This window comes from Mesoplodon densirostris, chromosome 19 (genome assembly GCF_025265405.1).
Source record: "Mesoplodon densirostris isolate mMesDen1 chromosome 19, mMesDen1 primary haplotype, whole genome shotgun sequence".
Lineage (NCBI taxonomy): Eukaryota > Metazoa > Chordata > Mammalia > Artiodactyla > Ziphiidae > Mesoplodon > Mesoplodon densirostris.
In genome coordinates this window covers 8,067,088-8,094,927 of record NC_082679.1, presented here as the reverse complement: position 1 = coordinate 8,094,927, position 27,840 = coordinate 8,067,088, and the positions used below count along the sequence as shown (strand labels likewise).

Sequence of the window (27,840 nt, the reverse complement as noted above, 5' to 3'; positions counted from 1 at the left end):
GAGTGCTGGCAGAGGCTAGATCCTGGTGATGCAAAGACAGGCCAGCAGGCCATCACTTGTGGGATGTGGCAGAAAAGATGAGCGGGGCCAGATTCTCTCCTCAGAATTTGAATTGGGAAATGTTAAGAAGGGGACAGTGGGAAGCCGAAGCTAAAAGGATGTATAGAGAGAAGCCACAAAAGGTCATGTTATGAAGGCCAAGTTAGGAAGAAGCCAGAGCTATGCGTGAACAGAAGCCATGAGTCAAGGCTCTGAAGAGGTCATGGAGGACCACAGGTAACAAATTACAGAATCAGCCATAAAAAGGCATGACGTACTGAGAGATGCTACAACGTGGGTGAACCTTGAAAGCATTGCACTGAGTGAAAGGAACCAGACACAAAAGGACACGTTGTATGATTCCATTTGCATGAAACAGAAAGGTAAATTTACGGAAAGGCAGATGTATATCGTCGAGACAGGAAGGAGACTAGTGGTTGCCAGGACGCTGGGGAAGAGGGAAAGAGAGAAGAACTGCTTAATGGTTACAGGTCTCCTTTGGGGGTGATGAAAACAGAAGTGATGATTGGACAACATTATCAATGTACTAAATGCCACTGAATGGTACATTTTAAAATGGTGAATTTTGGGACTTCCCTGGTGGCGCAATGGTTAGGAATCCGCCAGCCAATGCAGGGGACACGGGTTCAAGCCCTGGCCCAGGAAGATCCCACATGCTGCGGAGCAACTAAGCTCGTGTGCCACAACTACTGAGCCTGCGCTCTAGAGCTCGCACGGCACAGCTACTGAAGCCCGTGCGCCTAAAGCCCATGCTCCACAACAAGAGAAGCCACCGCAGTGAGAAGCCTGCGCACCGCAACGAGGAGTAGCCCCCGCTCGCCGCAACTAGAGAAAGCCCGCGCAGCAAAGAAGACCCAATGCAGCCAAAATTAGATAAATAAATAAATAAATAAATAAATAATTTAAAGGTGAATTTTATGTGCATCTTAACTCAAAGGAAGGAAGGAAGAAGGAAAGAAAGACAGAAGAAGGGAAGGAAAGATGGAAAGAGAGAGAGGAAGAAGGAAGGAAAGAAGGAAGGGAGGGAGGGAGGAAGGGGAAGGGAAGGGAAGAGAGAGAGAAAGAAAAGAAAGAAAGAAAGAAAGGAGGAAGGACGGAAAGAAAGAAAGAAAAGAAAGGAGGAGGGCTTCCCTGGTGGCGCAGTGGTTGAGAGTCCGCCTGCCGATGCAGGGGACACGGGTTCGTGTCCCTGTCCGGGAAGATCCCACATGCCGTGGAGCGGCTGGGCCCGTGAGCCATGGCCGCTGAGCCTGCGCGTCCGGAGCCTGTGCTCCGCAATGGGAGACGCCACAACAGTGAGAGGCCCGCGTACCGCAAAAAAAAAAAAAAAAAAAAGAAAGAAAGGAGGAACAAAGAAAGAAAGATCACAGAAACCATAAGGTAGATTTGGACTATAACCAGTGTCATGAGGAATCATGAACCATGATAAGCAGAAGTCATGTGGTAGAAACAAGACACTGAATAGAAGGTAAGAAACCACTTGGAGCAAGAGAACAGGGCTGAAGCTCAGCGAGGAGCAGAGATGGGATAAGAGAGAGAGCATGGAACCCAGGAGAGCCCCGAGGCAGAGAGAGGCGTCCGTGAGCTGAGCAGCTGGGGCTTCTAGACTCCCCACAGCATGATCCTGTATCTGAAGGTGGCTTGAGAGAATCTCTGTCCCTTTCAACCAATACTGACAAATATCAATCTAATTACAGTCATTCACTGATGCTTCCTACGTCCTGGCCCCCTGCTATGTGCACTTACTTAAGTCTCTATTTTTTTTTAACATTTGTTTATTTTTGCCGGCGTTGGGCCTTAGGTGCAGCACACGGGCTTCTCTCTAGCTGTGGTGCTCGGGCTTAGTTGCCCCGAGGCATGTGGGATCTTAGTTCCTCGACCAGAGATCGAACCCGCGTCCCCTGCATTGGGAGGCAGATTCTCAACTACTGGACCACCCGGGAAGTCCCTTATGTCTCTTTATTTATTTATTTGGCCACGCCCTGTGGCTTCTGGGATCTCAGTGCCTGGACCAGGGATTGAACCTGGGCCATGGCAGTGAAAGTGCAGAATCCTAACCATTGGACCGCCAGGGAATTCCCCTTAAGCCTTTCTACATCCCTATGTGCTACATGCCATTAGCAGACTGGGGCTAAAGAGGTTGATTCATACACCCAAGGAGAGGGACCTTGCCCGAGAAGCTGGGAAATCAGTGGAGGGGGGAGAGAAAGGGGCACCTTAAAAAAAAAAAAAAAAAAAAAAAAAAAAGGATGTTCTGACAATCTATTTCTTGAGTTTGGAACCTTCCCACCACTTCCTTAAGAAAATGCGTGGACTGAGTCATCTAGGATGCCTCCAGGGGCCCTACCTGATGGTGTAGGCAGAGGTGCAGGAGACCATAAGGGTCCTGACCGTGTCCTGCAGGAGATGCATCTCCTGCCAAGAGAACAAAACAGATGCCACTTCTAACACCCTCATCACTGGAGGACCCTCCTTTACGCCCCACATTTCCCCAATAAGTAGTGAGGCTCCTGGGCCTTAGACACTTGGACCTTCCTAATTAGCAGCAATCGGTGAAAGGGATTTTAAACAGGTACCAAGTGAAAGGAAAGCCAGATTGATGAGCAGGAATGCAGTGAAACGTTGGGCTGCCCTGGTGGCGCAGTGGTTAAGAATCTGCCTGCCAATGCAGGGAACACAGGTTCGAGCCCTGGTCCAGGAAAATCTCACATGCTGCGGGGCAACTAGCCCATGCACCACAACTACTGAGCCTGTGCTCTAGAGCCCACGAGCCACAACTACTGAGCCCGTGCGCCTAGAGCCTGTGCTCTGCAACAAGAGAAGCCACTGCAACGAGAAGCCCACGCACGGCAAAGAAGAGGAGCCCCCACTCGCCGCAACTAGAGAAAGCCCGCGCAAAGCAACAAAGACCCAACACAGCAATAAATAAATAAATAATAAATAAATAAATAAATAAATAAATAGGGAATGCAGTGAAACATCCAACCCAGAATATTCCTAAGAGTGCTGACCTAACTTTGTGGTGGGGGTCAGAAATGTGTGTGAATTTCATGATTGTGACCACGCTAATCTGTTTTCTAGTTCTATGGAAGTGTCTTTGCAGAGTTATGCGTAAAAAGGGTTATTTCAGGAGAAAGACAAGAGGAAAGTATATATATATTTTTTATACATATACATAATGTGCATATATGTATTAATGTATATAAACATATATACACACATACACATACATATACATATATGTGTGTATATATTAATGTAATACACATACATATATATGTATGTATAAATACATGTGCATGCGTATGTGTGCACGTGCACACACACAACACACAAACACATACACTTTTGTAACAAGAAACCTAGGATGGATAACCAGAAACTATGGGGGCTGAATGGGAACGAAGTGGAAGAGATGGTGAGGAAATGATGTTTCTGTGGCTTACCTTTTGGCATAATTTTGATTTGGGAACCCTTGTCAATGGTTTACATATTCATAAGGAAAATTAAATCAACAAGGATAGGGGAGAGAACTAAAACCAAATACAAACAGAAGCAAGTGAACCTAACTGTATTTCAAACAAAGAACAGGACCACAAAGAAGACCAAAAAAATAGGAACGAATCCCAGTGACTTCTGAATACAATAATGTGAGATAGACAAACAGATAGATAGATACCCATGCCCTCAGAGAACAAAACAATCTGCAAACAAATCTTGAACGCTCAGGTTCAGGGGGTGTTAGTACAGCTATAGCAATTCTGAACCTCTCTTATGTGTTTTGTAGGATTGAACAAGTGAGTACGTATATAAACGCTGTTGGGGGCCAAGGTTCCCACTGTGGGGAAGAAAAAGATAAAATAGGGAAGGTTCAAGAATAACCCAGTGGTGATGGATTGGAATGAGAGGCACCGACATGAACTCACAATTTTAAAATATGTGCGTGGGGGGCTTCCCTGGTGGCGCAGTGGTTGAGAGTCTGCCTGCCGATGCAGGGGACACGGGTTCGTGCCCCGGTCTGGGAAGATCCCACATGCCGCGGAGCGGTTGGGCCCGTGAGCCATGGCCGCTGAGCCTGCGCGTCCGGAGCCTGTGCTCCGCAACGGGAGAGGCCACAACAGTGAGACGCCCTCGTACCGCAAAAAAAAAAAAAAAAAAAAAAAAAAAAAAAAATGTGCGTGTGTTTCCTAGCTCTCTCCAGAGAAAGGGCGTCAAGGCAGGGACACCCCAGTAGCAGCGAGGACTCCTAGTCCCTGTAATTTGGTTTCTCAGCACCAAGAGAAGAAGAAGCAGGACTCCCAACTAGGAAGAACCAGGACTCCATGGAGAAATGCTAACTTGAGAGTTAAGGCTGATCAAGTACAAGAAAATCTGGACTATCTTCCTGTGCCAGAAAGTAAGGAAGTGTTCAAAAAAAAAAAAAAAAAGATGGGCTTGTCAAAAGGACAGAGAAGCCAGCTTGAGGGGGCTCCCACCAGCCAAATCTGAGACAATCTGAACATCATGATGAGCTCTATGGATTATAACCCATAGAATAAAGTAAGAATACATGAATGCTTACTGATAACCCATAAATATACTTAAGAAGTTCTTCCTTAAGTAAAGTGCCATCTTATAAATGAAGAAGAAATTAGAGAGAAGAATCACCATTTGGTAGCCATTACAATAGTAATTATGCAGGCAAAAATCATTAAGGGATGCTAGAACAATTGGGTGAAAATGTATCAGGGAACAGGATATTTACATAGTCTCAAAGAACCTCCCTGGACTCAGTCATTACAAAGAGGAAAACTCTATGTTGGAGAAATCTGGCTGAGCAAGCAATCAAGGTCAACATTACTAGTTATGGGACAAACTTACATTACGTGCCTACTGATATAATGCCCGCAAATGACACAATACCACCTCTGTGATATTCCACCAAAAATGCACAACTTGAATCTAATCATGGAGAAAGATCAGATAAATTCACATTGAGGGACGTCGCACAGCACAACTGGCCTGGATGCTTCCAAAATGTCAAAGTCATGGAGACAAAAAAGGGCCGAGGGGGACTTCCCTAGTGGCGCAGTGGTTAGGAACCCACCTGCCAATGCAGGGGACCCGGGTTTGATCTCTGGTCTGGGAAGATCCCACACGCCACGGAGCAACTAAGCCAGCAACCCACAACTACTGAGCCTGTGCGCCACAACTACTGAAGCCTGCGTTCTTAGAGCCCATGCTCCACAACAAGAGAACCCACCACAATGAGAAGCCTGCACGCTGCAACGAAGACCCAATGCAGCCAAAAAAAAAAAAAAAAAAAAAAGGGCCGAGAGACTGTTCCAGATGAATGAGGCCAGGACAACCAAATGCAATGTGGGATCCTGGCCCAGAGCCTGGAGCAGGATAATTAAATTAGCTATAAAAGACATTGTTGGAACAATCATGAACTTTAAATATGGGCTACTTAGAATTGTAACAATCTTCAGTGCCCTTGGGTAAGGGCACTTTGTTTATATAAGAAAATGGTCTTGTGCTTAGGAAATACACACTGAAGTTCTTAGGACCGTAATGTCTGCATCGTACTCTCAAATAGTTCAGCAGTTGTGATAATAAATTATTTTCAGCAAGACTAATTACACACACACAGAGACAGAGAGGGAGTAAATTTGGCAAATTATCAATCTTGGTGAAGGATATATAGTTCTTTGTACTATTCCTGCACCTTTTCTGCAAATTTGAAATTATTTCAAAGTAAAACTTAAAGAAAGAGAGAGGGAGAGAATAAAGGAAGGAAGGGAGGTGGACGGAGGGAGGGAGGATTCTTCAAAGGACTTCAAAGGTTATTGAGAAACCCATGGAATGTAAATGGTCCTGCCTGCGCCTTGGTTGCCCTGGGTGATAACACTCAAAGTGACATCTCTGCTTTCTGCAAATCTCTATGAGGCTGCTTTCTTTGCTGGGGGCAGCCCGGAACATTCTCAGGTTTCCATTCCCTCCAGACTAAAGTAAACCTATGGCTCCGGGTGATTCCGTACTTGAGGCCCGAGTGTTGGAGAAAGTAGGGTGACTCTTGCATCCTCCCCTCCACTCCAGCTGGGCCAAGGGGTCCTGGGCTTCAGGGCCACTGACCTTCTGCAGCTTGCGGTCCACATTCAGAGAGCGGTTCCTCTCGATCTGCAGGAGGTCCAGCTCCTCCCTCAGGGTTGCATTCCGAACCAGCTGGTTGTCAAAGCGACAGGTGACCTGGGATGGGGTGGGGGGCGCGGTGCAGGAGAGGATGCCAAGAGTCTGTCTGAGGCCTGGCCTTCCTCCCTCTTCCACTCTCAGCTGAGAAGGAGGCACTTGTCAGGCAGGGGGCCCATTCCCAATTTGGGGGCTCTGAGAGCATCGCCACCCGCCCAAGACCCAAGCATCAGTCTCCTTTCCTGGGGGACCCTCCACCCCTCCAGGATCTTGTCTCCTAACCCCACTTAGGGAACCCACTATTTTAGGCCACTCTGCATTCAGGAATCTGGTCCACCGTTTCTGAAACTTGACTCCCATGCTCAGTTCTTCCCCCAAGAGTTCAGGTCAGGAGACAGCCAAGAGGCTGACCCTCACCCTGTCCAACTGGTCTTCAAGGATCTTGATCCTTCGCTGGTTCTTAACCTTCTGATCCAGGATGCATCCCGGGGCCTTGACATCCTTACGATGGGCAAAGATCCGGCTCTCCCATTCCTGAATCTGGAAGAAAGAACATGGTGCCTATTTGTTGACTGAATGTGGGAGAGATTGAGGGAATGAGGGAGATGAGGGGGAGGATGACTGGCTGAGTGTGGTTGACAGTTGCGGTCCTCGTGGCCCCAGCCATCTGCTGTACCCCTCTTCTGAGGTGACTACCCAAACTTCCATGTGGATCTGACTTCCAACCATAATGAGCTGCCCTGCCGGCCACATGACCCAGGTCCAAACAATCCATTTAGAGATGGACGTGTGACCCAAGCTGAGCCAGCCTGAATCCTTTCCTGGTATTTTGGGAGAAATGTGTGATCTGGATGGATGGGATGCCACACACAGTAGACAAAGTGGAGACAAGAGCCTGAGAGTGAGACAGGCTGGGACCTGGGACACTTTGCTGCAGTGCCTGCACCTGGACAAACGTCTCCTCGGGCAACAAAAAACAAAGGAACTATAAGGGACTAAAAATAACTGCGTGCATGCGCAGTCAGGGCAAATTCTGGACAAGAATGTACAAAAAGACCAAAAAACCCAGCTGCCACTCCTGAAGAGTCAGGAGCAAAAACAGGGGCTCGGGAGCAAAAGCAAGGTACCACGCGTGCCCCCTGCAGTACACCACCAGAGGGGTGGGCAAAACACCTAAGCCACTGCTCTGGCCCAACCTGTGGACACACCCCTACCGTCACCCCATAGAAGGGACAAGCTCGCCCCACCTCTGGGAGCAAGCAAGGGAACCTGTTACTTGTTTTCGCTCCCTGCTGCTGCAGCAGGGGCCCCAGTAAAGGCCTGCCTGAATTTCTTGTCTGGCCTCTAATCAATTTCTATTGACTGGGGAAGGACAAGAATCCTGGTCAATACCAAGAGGAGGGGAGGATGAGCCCTGATGCCTGAAACCAACTTCCAACCTGCCCTTCTCACTCCCGTATTCATCTTGACTTGTTTGGGGTATGCTGTCTTCCCAACTAGATTGGAAACTCCACGAGGGCAGATTTTTATCTTTTCTGTGCTTGACACAGAGCTGGCATGCAACAGAACATGCAGACTAAATGAATAAATGAATTGCTTGATGCTGTGTTTCCCAATTTGTGCACCACTATGGGTTGAATTGAGTCCCCTGTAAATCCGTATGTTGAAGTGCTAGTCCCCAGAACCTCAGAATGTGACCTTATTTGGAGACAGGGTTTTTATAGAAGTAATCAAGTTAAAATGAGGTCACTGGGTTGGGCCCTAATTCTACACGACTGGCGTCTTTATAAAAAAGGGGAAATTTGCACACACGGACATGCCAACAGGGAGAATGCCAGATGAAGATGAAGGCAGATGTGGAATCTTAAAAATATAACAAATTAGTGAAAATAACAAAAAGAAGCAGACTCACAGATATAGAGAACAAACTAGTGGTTACCAGTGCAGGGGGAGAGGTAATATAGGGGTGGGGAGTGGGGGGTACAAACTATTGGGTGTGAAATAGGCTATAAGGATGTATTGTACAACACAGGGGATATAGCCAATATTTTGTAATAACTGTAAATTGAGTATAACCTTTAAAATTGTATTACAATTTTTTTTTTTTTTTTTTGGCGGTACGCAGGCCTCTCACTGTTGTGGCCTCTCCCGTCGCGGAGCACAAGCGCTGGACGCGCAGGCTCAGCGGCCATGGCTCACGGGCCCAGCCGCTCCACAGCATGTGGGATCTTCCCAGACTGGGGCATGAATCCGTGTCCCCTGCATCGGCAGGCGGACTCTCAACCACTGGACCACCAGGGAAGCCCACAAAATTTTTTAAAAGAAATAAAAGATGAAGGCAGAGATTGGAGTGATGCTTCTACACACAAAGGAATGCCAAAGATTGCCAGCAAACCACCAGAAGCTAGGCAAGATGCACAGAACAGATTCTCACAGCCCTTAAAAGGAACCAACCCTGCCGACATCATGCTTTTGGACTTCTGGCCTCCAGAACTGTGTGACAATAAATTTCTGTAGTATAAGCCACCCAAGGAAACCAATACATGCGCCAAGGCACCCCAGAGCATTGCAGCAAACTCAAAGGGGCAACCACAGGGATATTTTAAAGTTTGAGGGAGACACATTGACAGTGGTCAGGCACCACATGAACCTGGAGCTCAAGGTAGTTCCCAGGTTCAACGTGAGACGGTGCTACATTTCTTTTGATGACGTCCCATCTTTCTTTGTTGTTGTTGTTGCTGTTTTGTTTTGTTTTTTGGGGTTTTTTTTAACCGTGCCACATAGCATACGGGATTTTAATTCCCCGACCAAGGATTGAACCAGTGCCCCTTGCAGTGGAGGCGCAGAGTTATAACCACTGGACCACCAGGGAAGTCCAATGTCACATCTTTCTTTCTTCTTTTTTTTTTTTTAATATTTATTTAGGCTGCCCCGGGTCAGTTTCAGCACGCGGGATCTTCGCAGTGGCATGTTTTTAGTTGCGAGATGTGGACTCTTAGTTGCAGCATGCGTTGTGGGATCTAGTTCCCCGACCAGGGTTCGAACCCAGCCCCCCTGCACTGGGAGTGTGGAGTCTTACCCACTGAACCACTAGGGAAGTCCAATGTCACATCTTTCTGAAACTGAGTTTTTAGCAGTTGCTGTGATAAAAATCAAATACCCCAAAACGGTACCATTGTGGGAAACTAAGCAAAGCGTACAAGGACTCTCTCTGTATCATTTCTTCAAACCACAGGTGACTCTACAGTTACCCCAGTAAAATTTTCAATTAAAAAAAAAAGCAAGTACTGCACAGAAATCAGTGTGGAATGAGAGTGGTGAGCCCACTCTGACTCCAAGATCTGAAAAGTTGCAAAGTGGCCAATAGGCACAAACGTGCCACGGGTAATTGTGTTTTTTAAGAACGAAACACAATTTTTTTCAATTTATGTATATTAGTTTTTCAAATGGTTTCTAGGTTGTTAGCATGCAAACATTTATTGGGTTGTTTGGTCCAAACTGCTATAACAGAGCTGTTAGCAGTGGTATATTGGGGCCCCCTTGGATAGCTCTTGAGAGCTGATTGTTACATTTTCAGGAATTACATGAGTTAAATTGTTGGTAGTTTGAAATTGACCATTATATTAGTTTTCCATTTCTACAGAAAAATTAGTCGCCCTTCAGTATCCACAGGGGATTAGTTCCAGGACTCCCCTCAGATACCAAAATCCAAAGATGCTCAAGTCCCTTATATAAAATGGCATAGTGGGAGAGGCCACAAGAGTGAGAGGCCCACGTACCGCAAAACAAAAAGGGTAGCTCCCACTCGCCACAACTAGAGAAAGCCCATGTGCAGCAACGAAGACCCAACACAGCTAAAAATATATAAATAAATAAAGAGCATAACCTCATCAAGGGAGGGACAACCCATCACCTGTGCCAAATTCTGCCGTCATGAGTTCTGCTGCCACTGAAGGGGAGGGGATTCTATAAGGGTGTGACTCACTGGGGGTCATGATAGGGTATATTCACCTCAGCCTAGATGAGAACATGGACGTTATGAAAATCAGAAAAAGCTCATTGTAAATCAACTATACTTAATATAAAATTATTTAAAAAAGAAAAGAAAATGCTACAAATCAGGGTGCTTTCCCCCACTAATTGCTGGTTTCCCAGCGCACCCCTGTTAGACATTTCTTTGGGGGCTAAAAAATTTACTAAGAAATTAAGGGCTCCAGGAACAAAGAAAGTTTAGGTGAGATAGGCTGGGACCTGGGACCCTTTACTAGAGTGCTTGTACTTGGACCTGGACAAACGTCTCCTCCAGCAACAGAATACAAAGAAACTATAAGGGACTAAAAATAACTGCGTGCATGTACAATCAGTGGGGCAATTATGAACAATAAGACAAAAAATGGCCACAAACCAACTGCCACTTCTGAGGTGCTGGGAGAAAAAGCAGGGTACAGCTCATGATGCCCGCACACAGCACCACCAAGGGGGTGGGCAGACCGCCTAAGCTTCGCCTCCTGCCCAACCTACCCATTCACCCTACCCTCACCCCACCCTTCGGGGAGCAAGCAAGGGAACCTGTCACTTGTTTTCGCTCCCTCATCGCAGCAAAGCCTTGCCTGAATTCCTGGTCTGGCCTCTTATCAATTTCTATTGATTAAAGGGTCCAGTCTTGAGAATTCCCTGGCGGTCCAGTGGTTAGGACTCAGTACTTTCACTGCCATGGCCTGGGTTCAATCTTTGGTCGGGGAACTAAGATCCCGTAAGCCGCGTGGCACGGCTTAAACAAAAAAGCAAACAGATAATATGCATTTTAAAAAATAAATAAATAATGAAGATTCCAATATTTGGCCACTGAAAAAGCTTGTGCAGTGTTGGGGGAAAAAAAGAGTCCAAGGATCCGAGTCAATAACATAGGTAGGGCTTCCCTGGTGGTGCAGTGGTTGAGAGTCCACCTGCCGATGCAGGGGACACAGGTTTGTGCCCCGGTCCGGGAAGATCCCACGTGCCACGGAGCAGCTGGGCCCGTGGTGAGCCATGGCCGCTGAGCCTGCGCGTCCGGAGCCTGTGCTCCGCAACGGGAAAGGCCACAACAGTGAGAGGCCCACGTACCCCAAAAACAAAACAAACAAACAAAAAATAATAACATAGGTAGTTCAAGAAATTCTTCCCAAGATTAGAAAACACTCTCCTTCAATTTTTAAAAGTATTCAAATTTTGGTCTTTCCATTTAAGTATCTAATCTAACTAGACTTGATGTTTTCAGATGATGTGAGGTAGGAAATTTTTTTCTCAGCTTTGTTGAGGTATAAATGACACAATAAAACTGCCATATTTAAAGCAGACAATTTGGTAAGTTTGACATAATCAAAGGAGTGAACATACCAATCACCCCCAAAGTCTCCTCTTTGTCATTCCCCCTGCCACTTCCTTCCTGCAGCCCCCACTCCCATGCAGTAACCCAGTTAGGCCAGTTTGCATTTTCTAGAGCTTTAGATTAATGGGATCACATAGTATATACTCTAGTTTTGAGGGGAGGGGTTTGGCTTCTTTCACTCATAACAATTATTTTGAGATTCATCCAAGTCTTTGGGTATATCAATAGCCCATTCCCTTTTTTTCTTTAAATTTATTTTATTTATTTATTTTTGGCTGCGTTGGGTCTTCGTCGCTGCACGTGGGCTTTCTCTAGTTGTGGCGAGCAAGGGCTACTCTTTGTTGAGGTGCACAGGCTTCTCATTGCGGTGGCTTCTCTTGTTGCAGAGCACGGGCTCTAGTTGCACAGGCTTCAGTAGTTGTGGCATGTGGGCTCAGTAGTTGTGGCTCATGGGCTCTAGAATGCAGGCCCAGTAGTTGTGGTGCATGGGCTTAGTTGCTCCGTAGAGTGTGGGATCTTCCCGGACCAGGGCTCAAACCCGTGTCCCCTGCCCTGGCAGGCAGATTCTTAACCACTACACCACCAGGGAAGCCCTAGCCCATTCCTTTTGATTGCTGAGTAGTATTCCACTGTATGGATGTACCACAATTTGTTTATCCATTCACCTGTTGGTGGACATTTGGGTTGTTTCTGTTTTGAATTTTACAAATAAAACTGTTATGAATATTCACATACAATTTGCTGTAGGAACATGAGCTTTCTTTTTCCTAGGGTAAATACTTAGGAGTGGAAATGGCTGAATCATACAGTAGGTGGATGTTTGGTTCTTTAGAAACTGCCAAACTATTTTCCAAATTGGTTGTCCCATTTACATTCCCACCAGCAGGGTGTGAAAGTTCCAGTTTCTCCACATCCTCACCAACAGTTGGTAAGGTCAGTCTTTTAAATTTTAGCCATTCTAATAAGTGTGTACAAGTAGCTTGTGATTTTAATTTGCATTCCCCTAATGACTAATATTTCTATGTGCTTGCTTCCACCTTATATATATTTGGTGAAGTGTGTGTTCAAGTCTTTTCGCCCATTTTTCCTATTAGGTCGTCTGTTTTCTTATTGAGTTTAAAACTACTTAATATATTCTGGATATAAGTTCTTTGTCAGGTACTGGCTTTGCAAATATTTTCTCCCCATGTAAGACTTGTCTTTTCATTCTCTGAACAGAACCTTTTAAGGAGGAGAAGTTTTAAAATTTTATGAAATCCAATTTATCAATTTTTCCTTTTATGGATCATGCTTTTGGTGTTGCACCTAAGAAATCTTTGCCTAACCCAAGCTCACAAAGATTTTCTCCTACACTTCTTTCTAGAAGTTTTATAGTTTTAGGTTTTACATTTACGTCTATGATGGGTAACATCTTTTTTTCCTTAAAAAAATGTTATTGTGCACAGAAAAGTGCATAGATCACATACGTACAGTTTATTATATATTTTAAAAGTGAACATCCTTGAACCGCCGCCCAGGTCAAGAACTAGAATACTGACAGCACTGCAATCTAATCACTACCATCTTCCCCTCCACAGAGGTACCACTCTCCTGTCTGTGTTAGTTTCCACTGCTGCTGTAACAAAATACCACAAATTTACTGCCTTAAAACAAAACAAATTTATTATCTTACAGTTCTGGAGATCAGAAGTCGGAAATCAGTCTTACTGGGTTAAAAATCAAGGTGTCAGCTGGGCTGTATTTCTCCTGAAGCCTCCAGGGGAGAATTCATTCCTTGCCTTTTCCAGTTTCTAGAGGTTGGATTCCTTGGCTTACGGCCACTCCAACCTCTGCTTCTGTTGTTACAACTCCTCTCTCCATAATCACATCGTCTCCTCTGACTCTGACCTTCCTGTCTCTCTCTTATAAGGACCCTTGTGAGTAAATTGGGCCCATTCAGATAATCCAGGATAACCTACCCAACTCAAAATCTGCAATCACATCTGCAACGTCTCTTGCCATGTAAACTAACATAGTCACAGGGTCCAGAGATGATGACATGGACATCTTCGGGGAGTCATTAATCTGTTTGCCATACTTCCTTAACTGAAATTCTTTATAGTTTTATCACCCAGGTATAAACCCCCTAAACAAAAGTTTGGCTTGGCCTGGTTTTGAATTTTATGTAAATGAAATAATGCTGTCTGTATATTTTATGCCTTGCTTCCTTCAAATGTTTGTGCGATTCATCTACAAACATTTAATTGTAATTTTTTATTGTTGTATACTATGTCATTATAAGAATATACTACATGGGACTTCCATGGTGGTCCAGTGGTAGGACTCCGGGCTCCTAATGCAGGGGGCCCAGGTTCGATCACTGGTGAGGGAACTAGATCCCGCAGGCAGGCCGCAACTAAGAGTCCACATGCCACAACTAAAAAAAGATCCTACATGCCGCAACTAAGACCCGGCTCAGCGAAAATAAATAAATAAATATTTTTTAAAAAGAGAATATACTACAATTTATTCATTCAAATATTCATGAACATTTGTGTTATTTCCAATTTGGAGCTAGATGATATGAATAATGCATCTATCAACATTGTTTTCATGAGTCCTGGTTCCAGGGTATAGACTCAGAAGTGGAATTGTTGGGTGGGAGGATGGGTTACTGACAAATCTAAACCATTTTCTACTGGGAAATGACTTTGGTTTACTTCCTTCTAACACCATTTCCATGGAAACATACTGGGCTAATGTAAATACGGCATGCCAGCTGTGTTCCCAGGCAACAATGCTGATTACAAAAATGGCCCCTGATTGGTGAACTATATCAGATTGGAAGGATTATGAGTAGACTCATAGACCCCAAAGGCCTACATGACCAGGACTAAATAGAAAACTGGTTTCTCTGTGGGGTGTTTCTTACAATGGAATACGTTCCTCGTGGGGTCTTAGAAGCTGCCCCGATGATCTGTTACAAGAGGTGGTTCATGTTGTATATAAAACTTCCCTATGCCAGGGCGAGCAACACCCACCCATTCAGTATCATCCAACTGAAGATGCTGAGAAGCAGCCCCTGGACGCTCAAGGAAGATGTACTGGATGCTGTTGTGCAAAGATGCTGTTGTTTCTTGTCCTCTTTCCTTCTACAGAGTTAAGTGAACCTGGTGCCAAGTGACGGCCTATTGGATCCTGTGAGTGTGATGGTCAGGTACAGCCCAAGACTGCTTCTGGTGAGCATCCATGTGGAGTGGATGCAACTCCAGATCGCAGGGTATGTCTCTCTTTAAATTTAATAGATAATGGAGGAAAAAAACTTTTCAGGATACTCAGGACAATTTAGACTCCCACTAACTGGTGGGGTCTTAGCAACCAACACTTCATAAGAGTTTCCACCATTCCTCCTTTCCCCAGCACTTGGTATTTTGGGACACTAATTTTTGAAAATCTGGTGAGTGTGTAATGATATCTCCTTATGGCTTTCATTTGCCTTTCTCTGAATACTGACGAGTGATAATTCTTACATTCATTGGACACCTGAATTTCTTATTTGGTGATGTGCCCACTCAAGTCCTTCGACTGTTTTTATTTCTTTAATTTTTAATTTTTAGTTTTTAAATTTATTTATTTTTGGCTGCGTTGGGTCTTCGTTGCTGCACGCGGGCTTTCTCTAGTTGCGGTGAGCGGGGCTACTCTTTGTTGCAGTGCACAGGCTTCTCATTGCAGTGGCCGCTCTTGCTGCGGAGCACAGGCTCTAGCGTGCGGGCTTCAGTAGTTGCAGCATGCGTGCTCAGTAGTCGTGGCACACGGGCTTAGTTGCTCCGCGGCATGTGGGATCTTCCCAGACCAGGGCTTGAACCCATGTCCCCTGCATTGGCAGGCGGATTCTTAATCACTGCGCCACCAGGGGAGTCCCTTTCTTTGGCTTTTTTGGCTTATTGTCTATCTCCCCAGTAGAATGTAAACTACATGAGAGCAGACTCCTGTCTGTTTTGTTCACTACTGTGTCTTCAACACCTAGAACAGCACCTGGCACTTAGTAGGCACTCAACAAATATTTGTTGAATGAATGACTATCACCAGACAACTACATCCTTCCTTGAGCTCATGTGGAACTTTACAGAGCTCTATTCAGAGGAGCCACCTGACTACAGTTCTCCATAATCAAGTTTCTTAGGGCAAAGGAATCCATGGAGTCAAGATAATAAGATCATCCCGGTTGGACCTGTCTCTGGTGAGTTCCCATGAAAGACTAAGGAAAGCCAGCTCTGGCAGCCAACACACACTAAGCCGCTGTGCTACCATGAAACAGCCAAAATTTGAAGGTGTGTAAGTCAGACCGAATTCAGCTTCCAAAAGGCAGCTCAGGGTGATATTGAGAGCTGAACAAACGGACTGATTGAAAGTCAAATGTAATAAAACTATAGAACATGTAGTAGACAGAAAAATGCCCCTCACCCTCCTGCCCAGATGTCCACATCCAAATCCCTGGAACTTGTGAATGTGTCACTTGAAGTGGCAAAAAGGACTGTATCTGTGTGTTTATGAACTGTGTCACAATGAGTCATGGTCCTAAAAACTGAAAAGAACACTGGCCTAGAAAAGTCACATTGTTTGCAGGGCCAAATAACAAGGTCTTGAAGCAAATAGGATGGAAAATCTGTCTAGGGAATTCCCTGGCGGTCCAGTGGTTAGGACTCCGTGCTTCCACTGCAGGCGGCACGGGTTCGATCCCTGGTCAGGGAACTAAGGTCCCACATGCCACATGGCACGGCCAGGGAAAAAAAAAATCTGTCTAGACTCTGCTGAGTTACCCACATCCTCTTTTTGCAGATGAAGAAACTACGGCCCAGAGAGCTGAAGACATACCCATGGTCACACAGTGCTGATGTGCCAGGACCAGGATTCGAATGCAGGTTTCACTGACTCCAGAAGGTGAATCTTTCCCCCTTAACCACCTTTTTTGAAGGTGTGGGGCTTTGCTAAGCACTAAATACTCATATTCCTACCGGAGCCTGAACACAACTCCCCCAGGGAGATGCTTTCAATAACCCCATTTTTCAGATGAGGAAGGTAAGGCTCAAAGAGGTTATGACTCATGCTCCTAAGTAAGATCCACCAAGTCTGGTCTCAGAACCCACCTGCCTGTCCAGGGCTCTGGTCTGCTCCTGCAGCTCCTTGACTTCAGCCTGCGCCCGGACCCGGCACTTGAGCAGGTGACCCATGTTTTCCAGCCTCTTGCTGTCCCACAGCCGCTTGACCTGGCTCTGGGTGATGCTGATCTGGACCTGCAGTTTGTCCCGCACCCCTTCCAGGTGCTGGATCTCCTCACTGCCCAGGCAGGGAAGTGGAGGGGAAGCCAGAAAGGGGCAGAGCTCGGCCTCACTAAAGTCCAGACACACTGGGCCTTCCCTCCCCCGTCAGCCCCAGGAGGAGGCCAGCACCCACCTCCTCAACAGCCCCGCCCCAGCCCCAGGGACCCAGGTGCTTGGCTCACAGCTGCTTGTTGATGCGCTGGTGGACTTCCTTGCCGTAGGCTCGCCTTTCATCCTCCATCACTTTGCATTGCCGCTGCAGTCTGCTCAGCTCCCAATCCACTGAGGTGGGACCAGGCCAGGAGGGACTCCATAGGAATCCAGGTTCCAGCCCCTCCCTCCCCAGCACCTAGGAATTCTGGCTCCCTGAGGGTCTCACAAACTGCAACTGAACTGCAGACCCCGTTCCCAACACCACTCTAGGGCTGCACCTCAGTTCCTGTATCCTCAAGCTTGCTCATCCCTTCACACTTCCTGTACCCCAAGCCGACCTTTGCATTTTTCCCCTAAACCCACTCCTACCCGGGGCTTGGGCATACATGTTTCCCCACTAGAGGGCACTCCTGGGGGGACTCACAGTCCTCAGGGACCAGAAGCACAGGACCTGGAACTTGGGAAAGCTGAGGACAGGTGCCAAGGCCCCCCGGGGCACCATGGCTGTTCCCTCCCTCTCCTTCAGCCCACTGCCCAGCCTTCCTCAGCCCCACCTCTCACCTCCTCGCTCTCAGCTCATCCCCCTGGCTCAGGCCTCATCCTCCCCTTTCTGGACCGTCACCCCATCACCCCAGCCTCCTCCCTAACCTCCTGGCCTCCCCTCACAGCTCCAGAGGGTCTTTCTATACCTAGAGCTGTCACAGGCTTCCCTGGCGCGCCAGCATCTCCAGGACAAAGTCCCAGCTCTTCACCCTGGTGTTCGAGGGCCCACAAACCCGACCCTACCCACCTCTCCAGTCTCGTCCACTAGCTCCCCATCTCTCACGGCCCAGTGGTTCTCAACCAGGAGCAATTGTGCCCCCTTAAAGACATATGGCCATGTCTAAAGACACTTTTGATTGTCATGGTGCGGGGGCAGGTTGGGGGGTGCTACTGACATGAAGTGGGTAGAGGCCAGGGATGCACTGAGCATCCTCCAACACATAGGACTGTCCCCCCGATAGCAAGGAATGATCTGATATCTGATCCCAAGGGTCAACAGTGTGGAGACTGAGAAAGCTTGCTCTAGTCATATGCTGTTCTCTCTGCGGAAACACTCTTCCCTTCCTTCTCCTGTTGGTAATTCCTAAGAGAAGTTCTGGGCCCCGCTCAAACTTCTGCAGTCTTCCCAGCCATTCCACTCCCCAGCCTTGGCCCGCCCATCTGCCCGGCTCCACCTCCATTCTGGAGCCTGTGCGTTTCCCCACTAGAGGGCGCTCCTGAAGGCCCTCCCTGTCCCCAGTGCCCTGCTGCACAGGACCTGAAACATGGGAAAACCGGGAAAAGAATGAATGAAATAAAGAATGTATGAATTACCCATTCCCTCCAGGAGGGCCTTGCTTCCATCCCCGGAACGAGCGCTCCCAGCAGAGAGTCCCAAAGGCATCTTGGCCAAAGAGGGTGGGGATCCTGTAGGGGTGGCACAGGATCCCTTCAGACGGCGAGCAGGAGAGGGCTATAGGAGGAGGGCGGGCGATGAACAGCGAAGGACTAGGAATTGGAAAAGAACTAGCTCTGGCCTTTCTTTGAGTCTCAATTCCTCCAGTGGGTTGGAGTGGGTGACCTCTAGGGTCCCTTCCCATGCCTCTCCCGACCTCCCACCTCTCACATTCTCTGTCTTGCGTCGCGGCTCTGACTCTGGCGGGGGGTCTTCTAGGCTCTCGGTATCTCCGAGGCGGGGCTGTTTGGGGAGGGGGCACAGAGGAGGGGAAAATCCCCCCAATCCCGTCGCCTGAGGGGAGCGAGGCCTGGTCCCTACCTGCTGGGCTGGAGTGCCTGATACGTCCTGGATGTTCCAAGCTTGGAACCAGACCAAGTTCCAAGCTTGGTTCCAACCAGACCACTGTTGTGGTCTGGTTACTGGGGAGATGAGGGGCCAATGAGGCCTGACGACAGCAGCCGAGGAGGAACCAAGGCCACCGAAGAAAGCAGTGGGAGGGGAGACTGGGGAGGAGAGGCCGAGGAGGCCACGAGGAGACTTGCGGGGAGCTCGGGTGCTATGAGAAGATGAGTTAGGGGAGCCCTGCGATGGGCGGGGCTTCGGGGTCCTGCCAGGGGCGGGACCTGTGGGGGCGGGACTGTAGCCCTTGCGAGGGGCGGAGCTGTAGAGGACTATGAAGGGCGGGACTGAAAAGGCCTCTGAGGAGAGGGCCTGGGTGGGCCTGAGGGGCGGGGCTTCAGGGGAGGGCAGAGCTGCCGGGGCCGGAGAGGGCTGGGGCTGGCGAACCTCGGCAGGGAGTCAGAAACCCGTCCAGGCCGGGGCTTCGGAGCCTTGAGATGGGAGGGGCAAGGATACCTGTAGAGGGCGGGGCTGAGGGCCTTGTGAGGGGTGGGGCTTCGAGGGCTGAAATGGGCGCGGCTGGAAGAACACGGGAGGGGTCGGGTGGGAGGGCGCCAGAAGAGTGCGGATTCCCAAGACTTGTGGGGGGGGGACGACTAACCCGGAGGCACTCAGGCTCAGAGAGCCTGGGGAGGGAGGTCGAGATGGTCTATTTGGGGAGCACAGGGTTGTGAGGGCTGGGCTGTGTGTTTCCAGGAGGGAGAGGCAGTAGCTAAAAGAGCCTGTGGAGGCAGGGCTGGGAGGGAAACGTCTGAAAGGCTTTGGAACTGGGCCAAGGTCCTTCGGGACGGGGCGTGAGAGATGCATGTCTTAAGCTGATTAAGACCACGTTGTTCTGAGGATTCATCAGCAGGCACGCGGTGCCGATGCCGGGAATTGTGAGGGGGGGGAGGAGCGCTCACCGCCGCCTCAGGTCCTCGAAGCGGCTGACTACGCATGCGCGGCCAGCGGCCGCCAGAGAGGCAGCCAAAAACCCACAGCCGCCTTAGAGGTCCGCGCACTGAGAGGCGGAAGTGGGCGGGGGCTAGGGCGCTCCGTGCCGCCCCTGCTTTCCGGCCACGCCCCCATGGCGGCGCCCCTAGCCCCGCAGGGCACGCCCCGTAGGGCACGCCCCGTTGACGGCAGGCTGTTGCCCCCTTGACGGCAGGCGGCTGCCCCCGTGACGGCAGGCGGCTGCCCCCGTGGGCCTCTACAGAACGGGCTGGAAGTAGGCACCGCTCCCTGCAGGCTGGGTGTGCCCGATGCCTGCGGTTTCCTGTGGGAGGAAGCGGCCCGCGGGCGCTCAGCTCGTAGCTTTGGAGGCCCAGGAGCGGGAGATCCCCCCACCGCCCTCGCGTCCCCTGATTCTCCCCCTTCTATAGGGCCCTAGCATGGGGGACCCCCTGCCCCGAACACCCCCGGGGTACCCAACTCTGGCGCTGATTCCGCTCTGGGAGCTTGATTCAGAGTCCTAGCCTCCTGTTCCCCACCTCCCGCCCTCAATTCCATCTCCCTAGACCCTAGTTCCCAGATTCCTCCCAGGACCCAGGTCCAGTCCCCTTGCCTCCTTGAAGAGCATACGATCTCCAGTCCCTCATTTTTCCCCCAGTGACCCAGGCTTTCTAACTTACCTGGGGAACTGATTTCAGACCTCCAGTCCCTTGTCCTTCTCAAAGATGTAAACTGGAACTACTTTATTCCCCACCCCCAGGGACCTTCATTTTGTACTCCCAACTTTGTAGTCTTGGGACCCAATGGACCCAAGATTTTGCCCCTTCCCCAAATCCTAGAGACCTTGACCTTGGGTCTCCCAGTACTGAATCCACTCAGGGCCCCAATGTCTGGTATGACAAGCACATACCACAGTGCTTACTTGGTGCCGGGCACTCCTCTAAGAACTGCTCCATGATGTATTTACTATTATTATTTCGATTTTACAGATAAAGAAACTGCGGCATAAAGAGATTAGTAACTTGCCCCAAATCACAGCTCATGAGTAAAGCAGTTTCAATTTGAATCCAGCCAGCATATCTCTATACAGTCTGTGCTATAGTGATACCCAGCTTCCAGGTTTCCCGAGTACCCACCCAGTCACTGAACTGCCCTTCCCTCACCCCCTCAGGGAGCCCAGATGACCAGCCATTCTCCCTCCCTCTAGCTCTGGCCCAAACAGATACCCAGACATCCCATTGTCCAGTTCCCTTCCCTTGTAGGGACCCAGGATTTCAGTTCTCCAGCTCTCAATTCCATATTCCAGACATCTGGTTCCCTGTCCCTCACTTTTCACCAAGCACCCAACCCTGCCAAGAGACCCAGGTACTTAGTGGTGATCACCCCCCACCCTAATTCAGTAACCCAAGAATTAAATAACAATGATAACAATAATAGTTGACATTAAGTCCCTGGTACTGCACTTCTGTTTAAAACTCTCCAATGGTTTCCAACTGCACTTAGAATAAAATCCAAACTCCTCCTCGAGGCTTCAAGGGCCCTCCTTGCTTTCCCTTCCTACCACTCTCTCTCGTTCCCTATGTTCTGGCCACACTGGCCCTTCTGTCTGCTTCTCAAACAACCTGACTTGTTCTCAAAGGCCTGTGCACGTCCTCTCCCTGCCCCGCATTCAGATGACTCCCGTCTGCAAGTCTCAGCTCAGATGTCACCTCCTAAGAGAGGCCTGGCCAGATCACCCTTTTAAAGTAGCCTCCCATCATTAGCAGTGTCATTCTATTTTATTTCCTTCAAAGGCTTTATCACTATCTGAAATCTATCTTCTTCACTGATGTTTTGTCTTTATTGTCCCTCTCCCTCAACTAGAAGGGAAACTCCATAAGAGCAGCAGGGCTCCCATCTGTTTTTTTCATTATTAACTCCTGGTTCATAATAGATGTCCAATGAATGTTTCATGAGGAAGGAATAAACATGTTAGGTGTGTTAGTGTACTGGTATTACCTTATTCGTTTAGAATAAGTATCAGAATTGTTATTATCAGTATTAGTATATTGTCAGTATTATGAGTAGTATTGTACCCACCTCATAGATTAGGAAACTGAGGCTCAGAGAGTTGAAATAATTGGTCAAGTTCCCCCGGGCAGGAAACAGTAGCCCTGGGTTCTGAACTTCCACCTCCTGCCCCCCTCTGGAGTTCCACACTTCCCCATTTCCCATCCCCTGACCCCCACCGTGGTACCAACGCCACCAGCCCTCAGCTCACTCCACGCTGCAGGAATCTGGCCTCATGCCCCAGTCTCCCATCCCTCTGAGGATTCATTCCTAAGCCCCATCAAGGAAAGCAGACATTAGGGCTTCCCTGGTGGCGCTGTGGTTGAGAGTCTGCCTCCCGATGCAGGGGACACGGGTTCGAGCCCGGTCTGGGAAGATCCCACATGCCGCAGAGCGGTTGGGCCCGTGAGCCACAGCCACTGAGCCTGCGCATCCGGAGCCTGTGCTCCGCAATGGGAGAGGCCACAACAGTGAGAGGCCCGCGTACCGAAAAAAAAAAAAGGAAAGCAGACATCAGTCCCAGGACCAGTCCCAGAGCAGAGGCCTGAGAATCAAATCCTCCCACCCCTGATGCTTGCCCCACCTGAGGGCCCCAGCTCTGTTCCCTTCCTGCCAAGGACGCATCATCTCAACCGCAGGAGGGAGCCCCAGAAGATGCCTGTCTGGGGGCAGTGGGTGGGGGCCCAGAGAATGAGGAACCCGAGTGCCTGGGCCCTCCCTCTGGCTGCAGACCTCAGCTGGGTGTGGTGAGGGTGGGTATAAAAGGGTCAGTATATATTGAGAGGAGCAGAGAAAGAGAAACCAGGAGAGTGAGGAGAGAGAGGAGGAAGGAGGTACAGACAGTGAGGACAGGACCGAGAGAGACAAGAGGCAGAAGGAGAGAGAAAGGGAGAGAGGGAGAGAGGGAGAGGGGGGAGAGGGATAGAGGGAGAAGGGGAGAGAGAGAGAGTTCCGGGATTGGAGGGGAGAAGGAGGGAGAGAGCAAGAGGGGAGAGGGAGGGAGGGAGGGAGAAAGGCGGCGAGAGGCGGGGGACTCGACAGGGTGGAAGGAGGGAGGAGAAGGGCGGGGCACGGAGGCCCAAGTGAGGGACCAGACTGACTCAACTCTGACTTTTTCCGCCGCGCTCGGTAAGTTTCCAATCCGTTATTCAGACTGGGATTTGTTTCTTTACCTGGGTGTGCAGCAGTTTGGAAAGAAGACCCCCAGCTTGGGAGAAGCTTGGAAATCCTTGTAGTTTAAGAAGTGATCTCTTCGCACTTGGGGTGGAGACTTGGGCAGGGGTGGAGCCCGGCAGAATTTGAGGGTTCCCAGCAGAGCCTCCCCACCCGAAAACTTCCTGCCGTTTTTATCCTGTGGCTGTCCACTCCCCGCCGAGGACCCTGAGGTCAGGGCTTCTCGTGAGAACAAGCAGAGTCGGGGGACCCTTCAGCCACCTCCCCCCACCCCTCTCCCGCCCTTTCTGGACACTTGAAGGGTCATGGGAAGCTGGCGCCTCCTTCTCGGGCCTCTCCCCACTCCCAACACGGATCTTGTCCACTTTCCCTACAAGGTGTCCAGTAGACACTAGTCTGGCAGCAGGGTGGGGTGGGGACCTCATGGGCATAGCCAGGGGCTGGGGTTTCCCTGGTGTTTGGGAGGCAAAGGGGCGAGATGAGTCACCGACCAGCTGACTCACCGGGTCCCCCTTCCTCCCCCCACCCCAGGAGAGGAGTGTGGTGACTCAAGGATGCCTGTTTCTGGGGGCAGACCCCAGCTTCTGATGAATCTGAACAGGCGGCAATATGAATTTTCAGAACCTGGCCCATATGTGCCCTGGGACAGGGCTCTGAGGAGATGGGGGCCACATTGCTAGTCCTACTCATTCCCGGACCCGAGTGTCCATCCCTGGCCCCCTGCAGGCCCTGGGGAATTCAGGAGTCCGGGCCCCGGGCCCCCAGCCCCCTCCTGCTTCAAACCCAGGAGTCTGGAGCGCAGCCTCCTCCTCTCTCAGACCGGGAGTCCGGGGCTCCTAGCCCCCTTTTCCATTAGACCTGGGAGTCTGGACTCAGCCCCCTTCTCCACCAGAATTCAGACATGTCCCCCGCCCCTGTGCCAACCTCTTGATGTGATGGTCTCCTGACGTCCCCACCCAGGCTTCCAAAGCAGCCATGTCACTCCTCCTGCTGGTGGTCTCTGCCCTTCACATCCTCATTCTCATCCTGCTTTTCGTGGCCACTTTGGACAAGGTAAGCTTACTTGGAGTAGGAGTCTCCTGCTCTCCTGCAGACTCCTGCCACGCCCCTCCACTAAAGGCACTCGGGCCCCGCCCCCTTTCCCTAGCACTCACCCTTCTGAGCTCTGCCTCCGCCCTACGTGCCTCCCCGCGGCCCCACTTTCCTACTAAATCCATGCTTTCCCATGGCACCTTGCCCTTTTCCTAACCCTTCCTAGTCTCCCTAACTTTGTCCTTGTTCCTCTGTCCATCCCAGTCCTGGTGGGCCCTCCCCGGGAAGGAGTCCCTGAATCTCTGGTACGACTGCACGTGGAACAGTGACAACAAAACGTGGGCCTGCAGTAATGTCAGCGAGAATGGTGAGGGGTGAGGGGCATTGGAAACTGGTCTGCAAAAGGGAGGGGTAACCCCAAGTCTCCTGCTGGGACCAAGCATTGGGAACCCCCCAAGGTTTGAGTGGGTGGGTCTGGGTCCCCATGCTGAGTGACTGAAGCTGATGTATGATGACCCATCTATCTGGATGCTAGGGGGAAGTATACTCATATTCTAAAGAGGGTGGGCTAAAAGCCCCACTCCCTATGATTCAGAAGGAATGGAGGTCACATGCTATAGGTTTAAAGAAAGGGGGAAAAGCTCCCAAGATTCTGAGAAGATATGATTATGTTTCCAAAGTTCTAAGGAGACAGGTGTTCTGAAGGGGTGGCTGGGACCAATCTGTCCAAGTTCCAATGGGGTGGACCACAGTAAGTTTCTAAAGAGGTGAGGCTGAATCCTTCTAAGGTTCTAAAGAAGTGGGACCAGGTGCATCTGAGTTCTAAAGGGGCAGAGCTGCATCCATAGAAATTTTGAAGTCAAGGTGAAAGATTAAATGCTTTTTGCCTAAGAGCAAGTAAGAATTTCTGCTCTCCTTCTATACAACATTGTACTGGAGGTAGCCAAAGCAACGAGGCAAGAAAAAGAAATAAAAGGCATAAAGATGGGAAAGGAAGAAGTAAAAACGTCTTGATTCCCAGTGAACATCTTTATATAGAAAATCCTAAAGAATCTGCAAACAGCTTCTAGAACTGATAAGGGAATTTAGGAAAGTTACAGGAATTGAGGTCGATATAAGTGATACACTAAGTATCTAAGGTATGACTCTAAATGGAAGAAGGGTTGGTGGGGGCAATGACGAGCAAGCAGGTGGAGCTGGAACTCTGGACCTGCTGTGACTTCCACCTCTGTCTCCTATTGCAGGCTGGCTGAAGGCGGTACAGGTCCTCATGGTGCTTTCCCTCATCCTCTGCTGTCTGTCCTTCATCCTGTTCATGTTCCAGCTCTACACCATGCGGCGAGGAGGGCTCTTCTATGCCACTGGCCTCTGCCAGCTTTGCACCAGTGAGCACTGTTCCCTGGGAATTGAAGGGAAGGGAGGAGGCCTGTGAGGATGTGTGTGTGTGTGTGGTGGGGGGGAGCTGAGAATAGACATCTGATGAATGAAAACAATTCTCAACAACCCAAAGACCACCTGAGCTTCCTCCCTTGGCTACCTCTCTGCCCCAGGGCCTTAGGGGAGTTGTAGTTTTCAGTGACTTGGTGGTTTGTGGTGTGCAGCTCTGAGTTATGGGGGAACTGGCACTTAGGGCTTTAAGGAGCCAGGGCTGGGGAAGGGGGTGTGGACAAATAACTTAGATCCCAGGGATGAAGGGGGGCCAGCAGGGATAGGTAGCTAATTAATTCGCCAGGAGAGAACTCTGAATCATAATAGTAGTGGTTTTATAATGTCAGCCAGCTGCTGTTTCTTGTGGACCTACTAAGTATCAGACACTTCAGGGAGTTTTATGTACTTTTCAGTTTTTTGAATTCAGGTGCAAAGGACTAAGTTAATCATAGTCATCAGTTTTTGGGAACATTATCTTTCTAGGTTCCCTCTCGTTCTATTAATTCACTATCTGTGCGCTTGGCTTGTAGAAAGGTGCTCAAAAGTATTCCTTGAATGGATGGATGGATGAGTAGGTATCTTCGTCCCATTTAATAGATGAGTAAGGGGGGCCCGAAAAAATTAACTAAATTGCCCAAGGCCAGTCTGCAGTGGCCCCGAGGCACGGCACTGGGGGAGTGAACCACAACTCCCAGCAGGCAGCGGTGCTGCGCACTCGCCTTCCCGCGGCTTCTTTGGCCCGTGGGTTGTTGGGAAATGCAGTCTTCTTGTGCGGGTCCTGCGTGACGCGTGGTTCCCATCTCCTCACAGGCGTGGCGGTGTTTACCGGGGCGCTGATCTACGCCATTCACGCCGAGGAGATCCTGGCGGAGCGCCCATCAGGGGGCAGCTTCGGTTACTGCTTCGCCCTGGCCTGGGTGGCCTTCCCCCTCGCCCTGGCCAGCGGCATCATCTACATCCACTTGCGGAAACGGGAGTGAGGGCCGCGCGTCCCCTCGGCTCCCCAGCCGGATCCCGGCCCCTCCATCTCACCCCGAAACCCCCACCCCGCCCCCAGAAAATAAAACCATTTAACCGCTCGTTCTACCTTTGCCTCCTTCTTTCCTTCCTTCCTTCCTTCTTCTGGGACCCAGGCTGCTCGTGCCTGATCTTTCCTGAATGGGGACAGCCCCCATCAGCAGCAGCTTGGTCTTCAGAACGTCTAGCTCCAGGCCCCCATCTCTCTCTAACTTGGGATACAGGACCCAGCAGCCTTTCTTCCCCTTCCACAGACCCGAGGCCCCCGGGCCCTCCGGTCTCAAAACTCAGGATTCCTCCCAAGACTAGACCTTCAGGCACTTCTAGGTAAGAGCCAGGAATCTGTGTTTCCAGTTCTCTCTCTTTGGCCAAGGGTCTCTCTCTCTCAACCAGCAAGGCTGTGTGTCTTGTTCTAGATTGCTGTTAGACAGGCTGGGACCTGGGACCCTTTGCTACCTTGCTTGCACCTGGACAAACATTTCCTCCAGCTACAAAATACAAAGAAACTATAGGGGACTAACTGCGTGCATGTGCACTTGGGGCAAATTCTGGACAACAAGATACGAAGAGATCAAAAAGCCCAACTGCCACTTCTGACGAACCAGGAGCAAAAGCAGGGTACTGCGCATGCCCACTGCACACACCACTGAAGGGGTGGGCAAGCCACCTAAGCCACTCCTCTGGCCCAACCCCTGGACACACCCCTACCCTCACCCCATAGAAGGGACTAGCTCACCCCACTTCAAGGGAAACTGTCGTTTGTTCTCGCTCCCCCCTGCTGCAGCAGGGACCCCAATAAAGCCTTGCCTGAATTTCTTATCTGGCCTCTGATCAATTTCTATTGATTAAGGAGGCCAAGAACCCTGGTTGGTAACAGTTGGTCTCTTTTTTTTCTCCCTCTGACACTTCCTCTGAGAAGACACTTTTCCATTTCCCTCTTGGAACCCAACCCCTCTTCTTCCCCCACCCTCTCCAAATGCTGCCTCTAATCCATATGACACCTTAGTAAAAATTAGATGACACCCCCCCTTCTCCAGGCTTACTCAACCCCACATCAAGACACAAGTGGGACGGGGAGAGGCTGGCTTTTACACCAACCCGCCTCCTGGCTGTGTCTTTGTGCAGTGAACAATCTGCCCTATCTTCTGTGTTCAGAAGACTCAGTCTTTTGGGGAACCAGGGCTCTGCTCAGGAGTCAGGTCCTCCCTAAGATCCTCTTCTGTGACCCACAGCCACTCTATTTCACCAACTCCAAGCCCAGTCTCTCTCTAGTACTACAGCTT

The 27,840-nt window shown here is 49.7% G+C and overlaps 2 protein-coding genes across 8 annotated transcripts in view; one reads left to right on the top strand and one right to left on the bottom strand.

The window, feature by feature from the left end:
* ODAD1 (outer dynein arm docking complex subunit 1) overlaps positions 1-23,241 on the bottom strand; it is a 29,821-nt gene extending 6,580 nt beyond the window's left edge. The window contains exons 1-7 of one of the 6 annotated variants that reach the window (XM_060085155.1): positions 23,080-23,241; positions 18,406-18,544; positions 17,079-17,178; positions 16,723-16,912; positions 6,646-6,768; positions 6,175-6,288; positions 2,408-2,475 (exon numbers count right to left, since the gene is read on the bottom strand). In XM_060085155.1, the coding sequence (XP_059941138.1) occupies positions 2,408-2,475; positions 6,175-6,288; positions 6,646-6,768; positions 16,723-16,912; positions 17,079-17,178; positions 18,406-18,475 (665 nt within the window). In that variant the 5' untranslated portion in view covers positions 18,476-18,544; positions 23,080-23,241. Of the gene's footprint in view, positions 1-2,407; positions 2,476-6,174; positions 6,289-6,645; positions 6,769-16,722; positions 16,913-17,078; positions 17,179-18,405; positions 18,545-18,847; positions 19,199-20,538; positions 20,780-23,079 lie in introns of those variants that run through there. The other 5 variants (XM_060085152.1, XM_060085150.1, XM_060085153.1 and 2 more) reach the window with 5 other exon arrangements.
* On the top strand, positions 22,928-26,619 carry EMP3 (epithelial membrane protein 3). Of its 2 annotated transcripts, none has more exons than XM_060085165.1 (5): positions 22,928-23,035; positions 24,041-24,133; positions 24,377-24,479; positions 25,357-25,497; positions 26,351-26,619. In XM_060085165.1, exons 2-5 carry the CDS (start codon positions 24,056-24,058, stop codon positions 26,518-26,520), a joined length of 492 nt encoding a protein of 163 aa, XP_059941148.1. In that variant the 5' UTR covers positions 22,928-23,035; positions 24,041-24,055; the 3' UTR covers positions 26,521-26,619. The 2 variants fall into 2 exon arrangements, with proteins under 2 accessions (XP_059941148.1, XP_059941149.1); XM_060085166.1 differs by having other exon boundaries at positions 23,973-24,133.
* Positions 26,620-27,840: the final 1,221 nt, after the last annotated feature.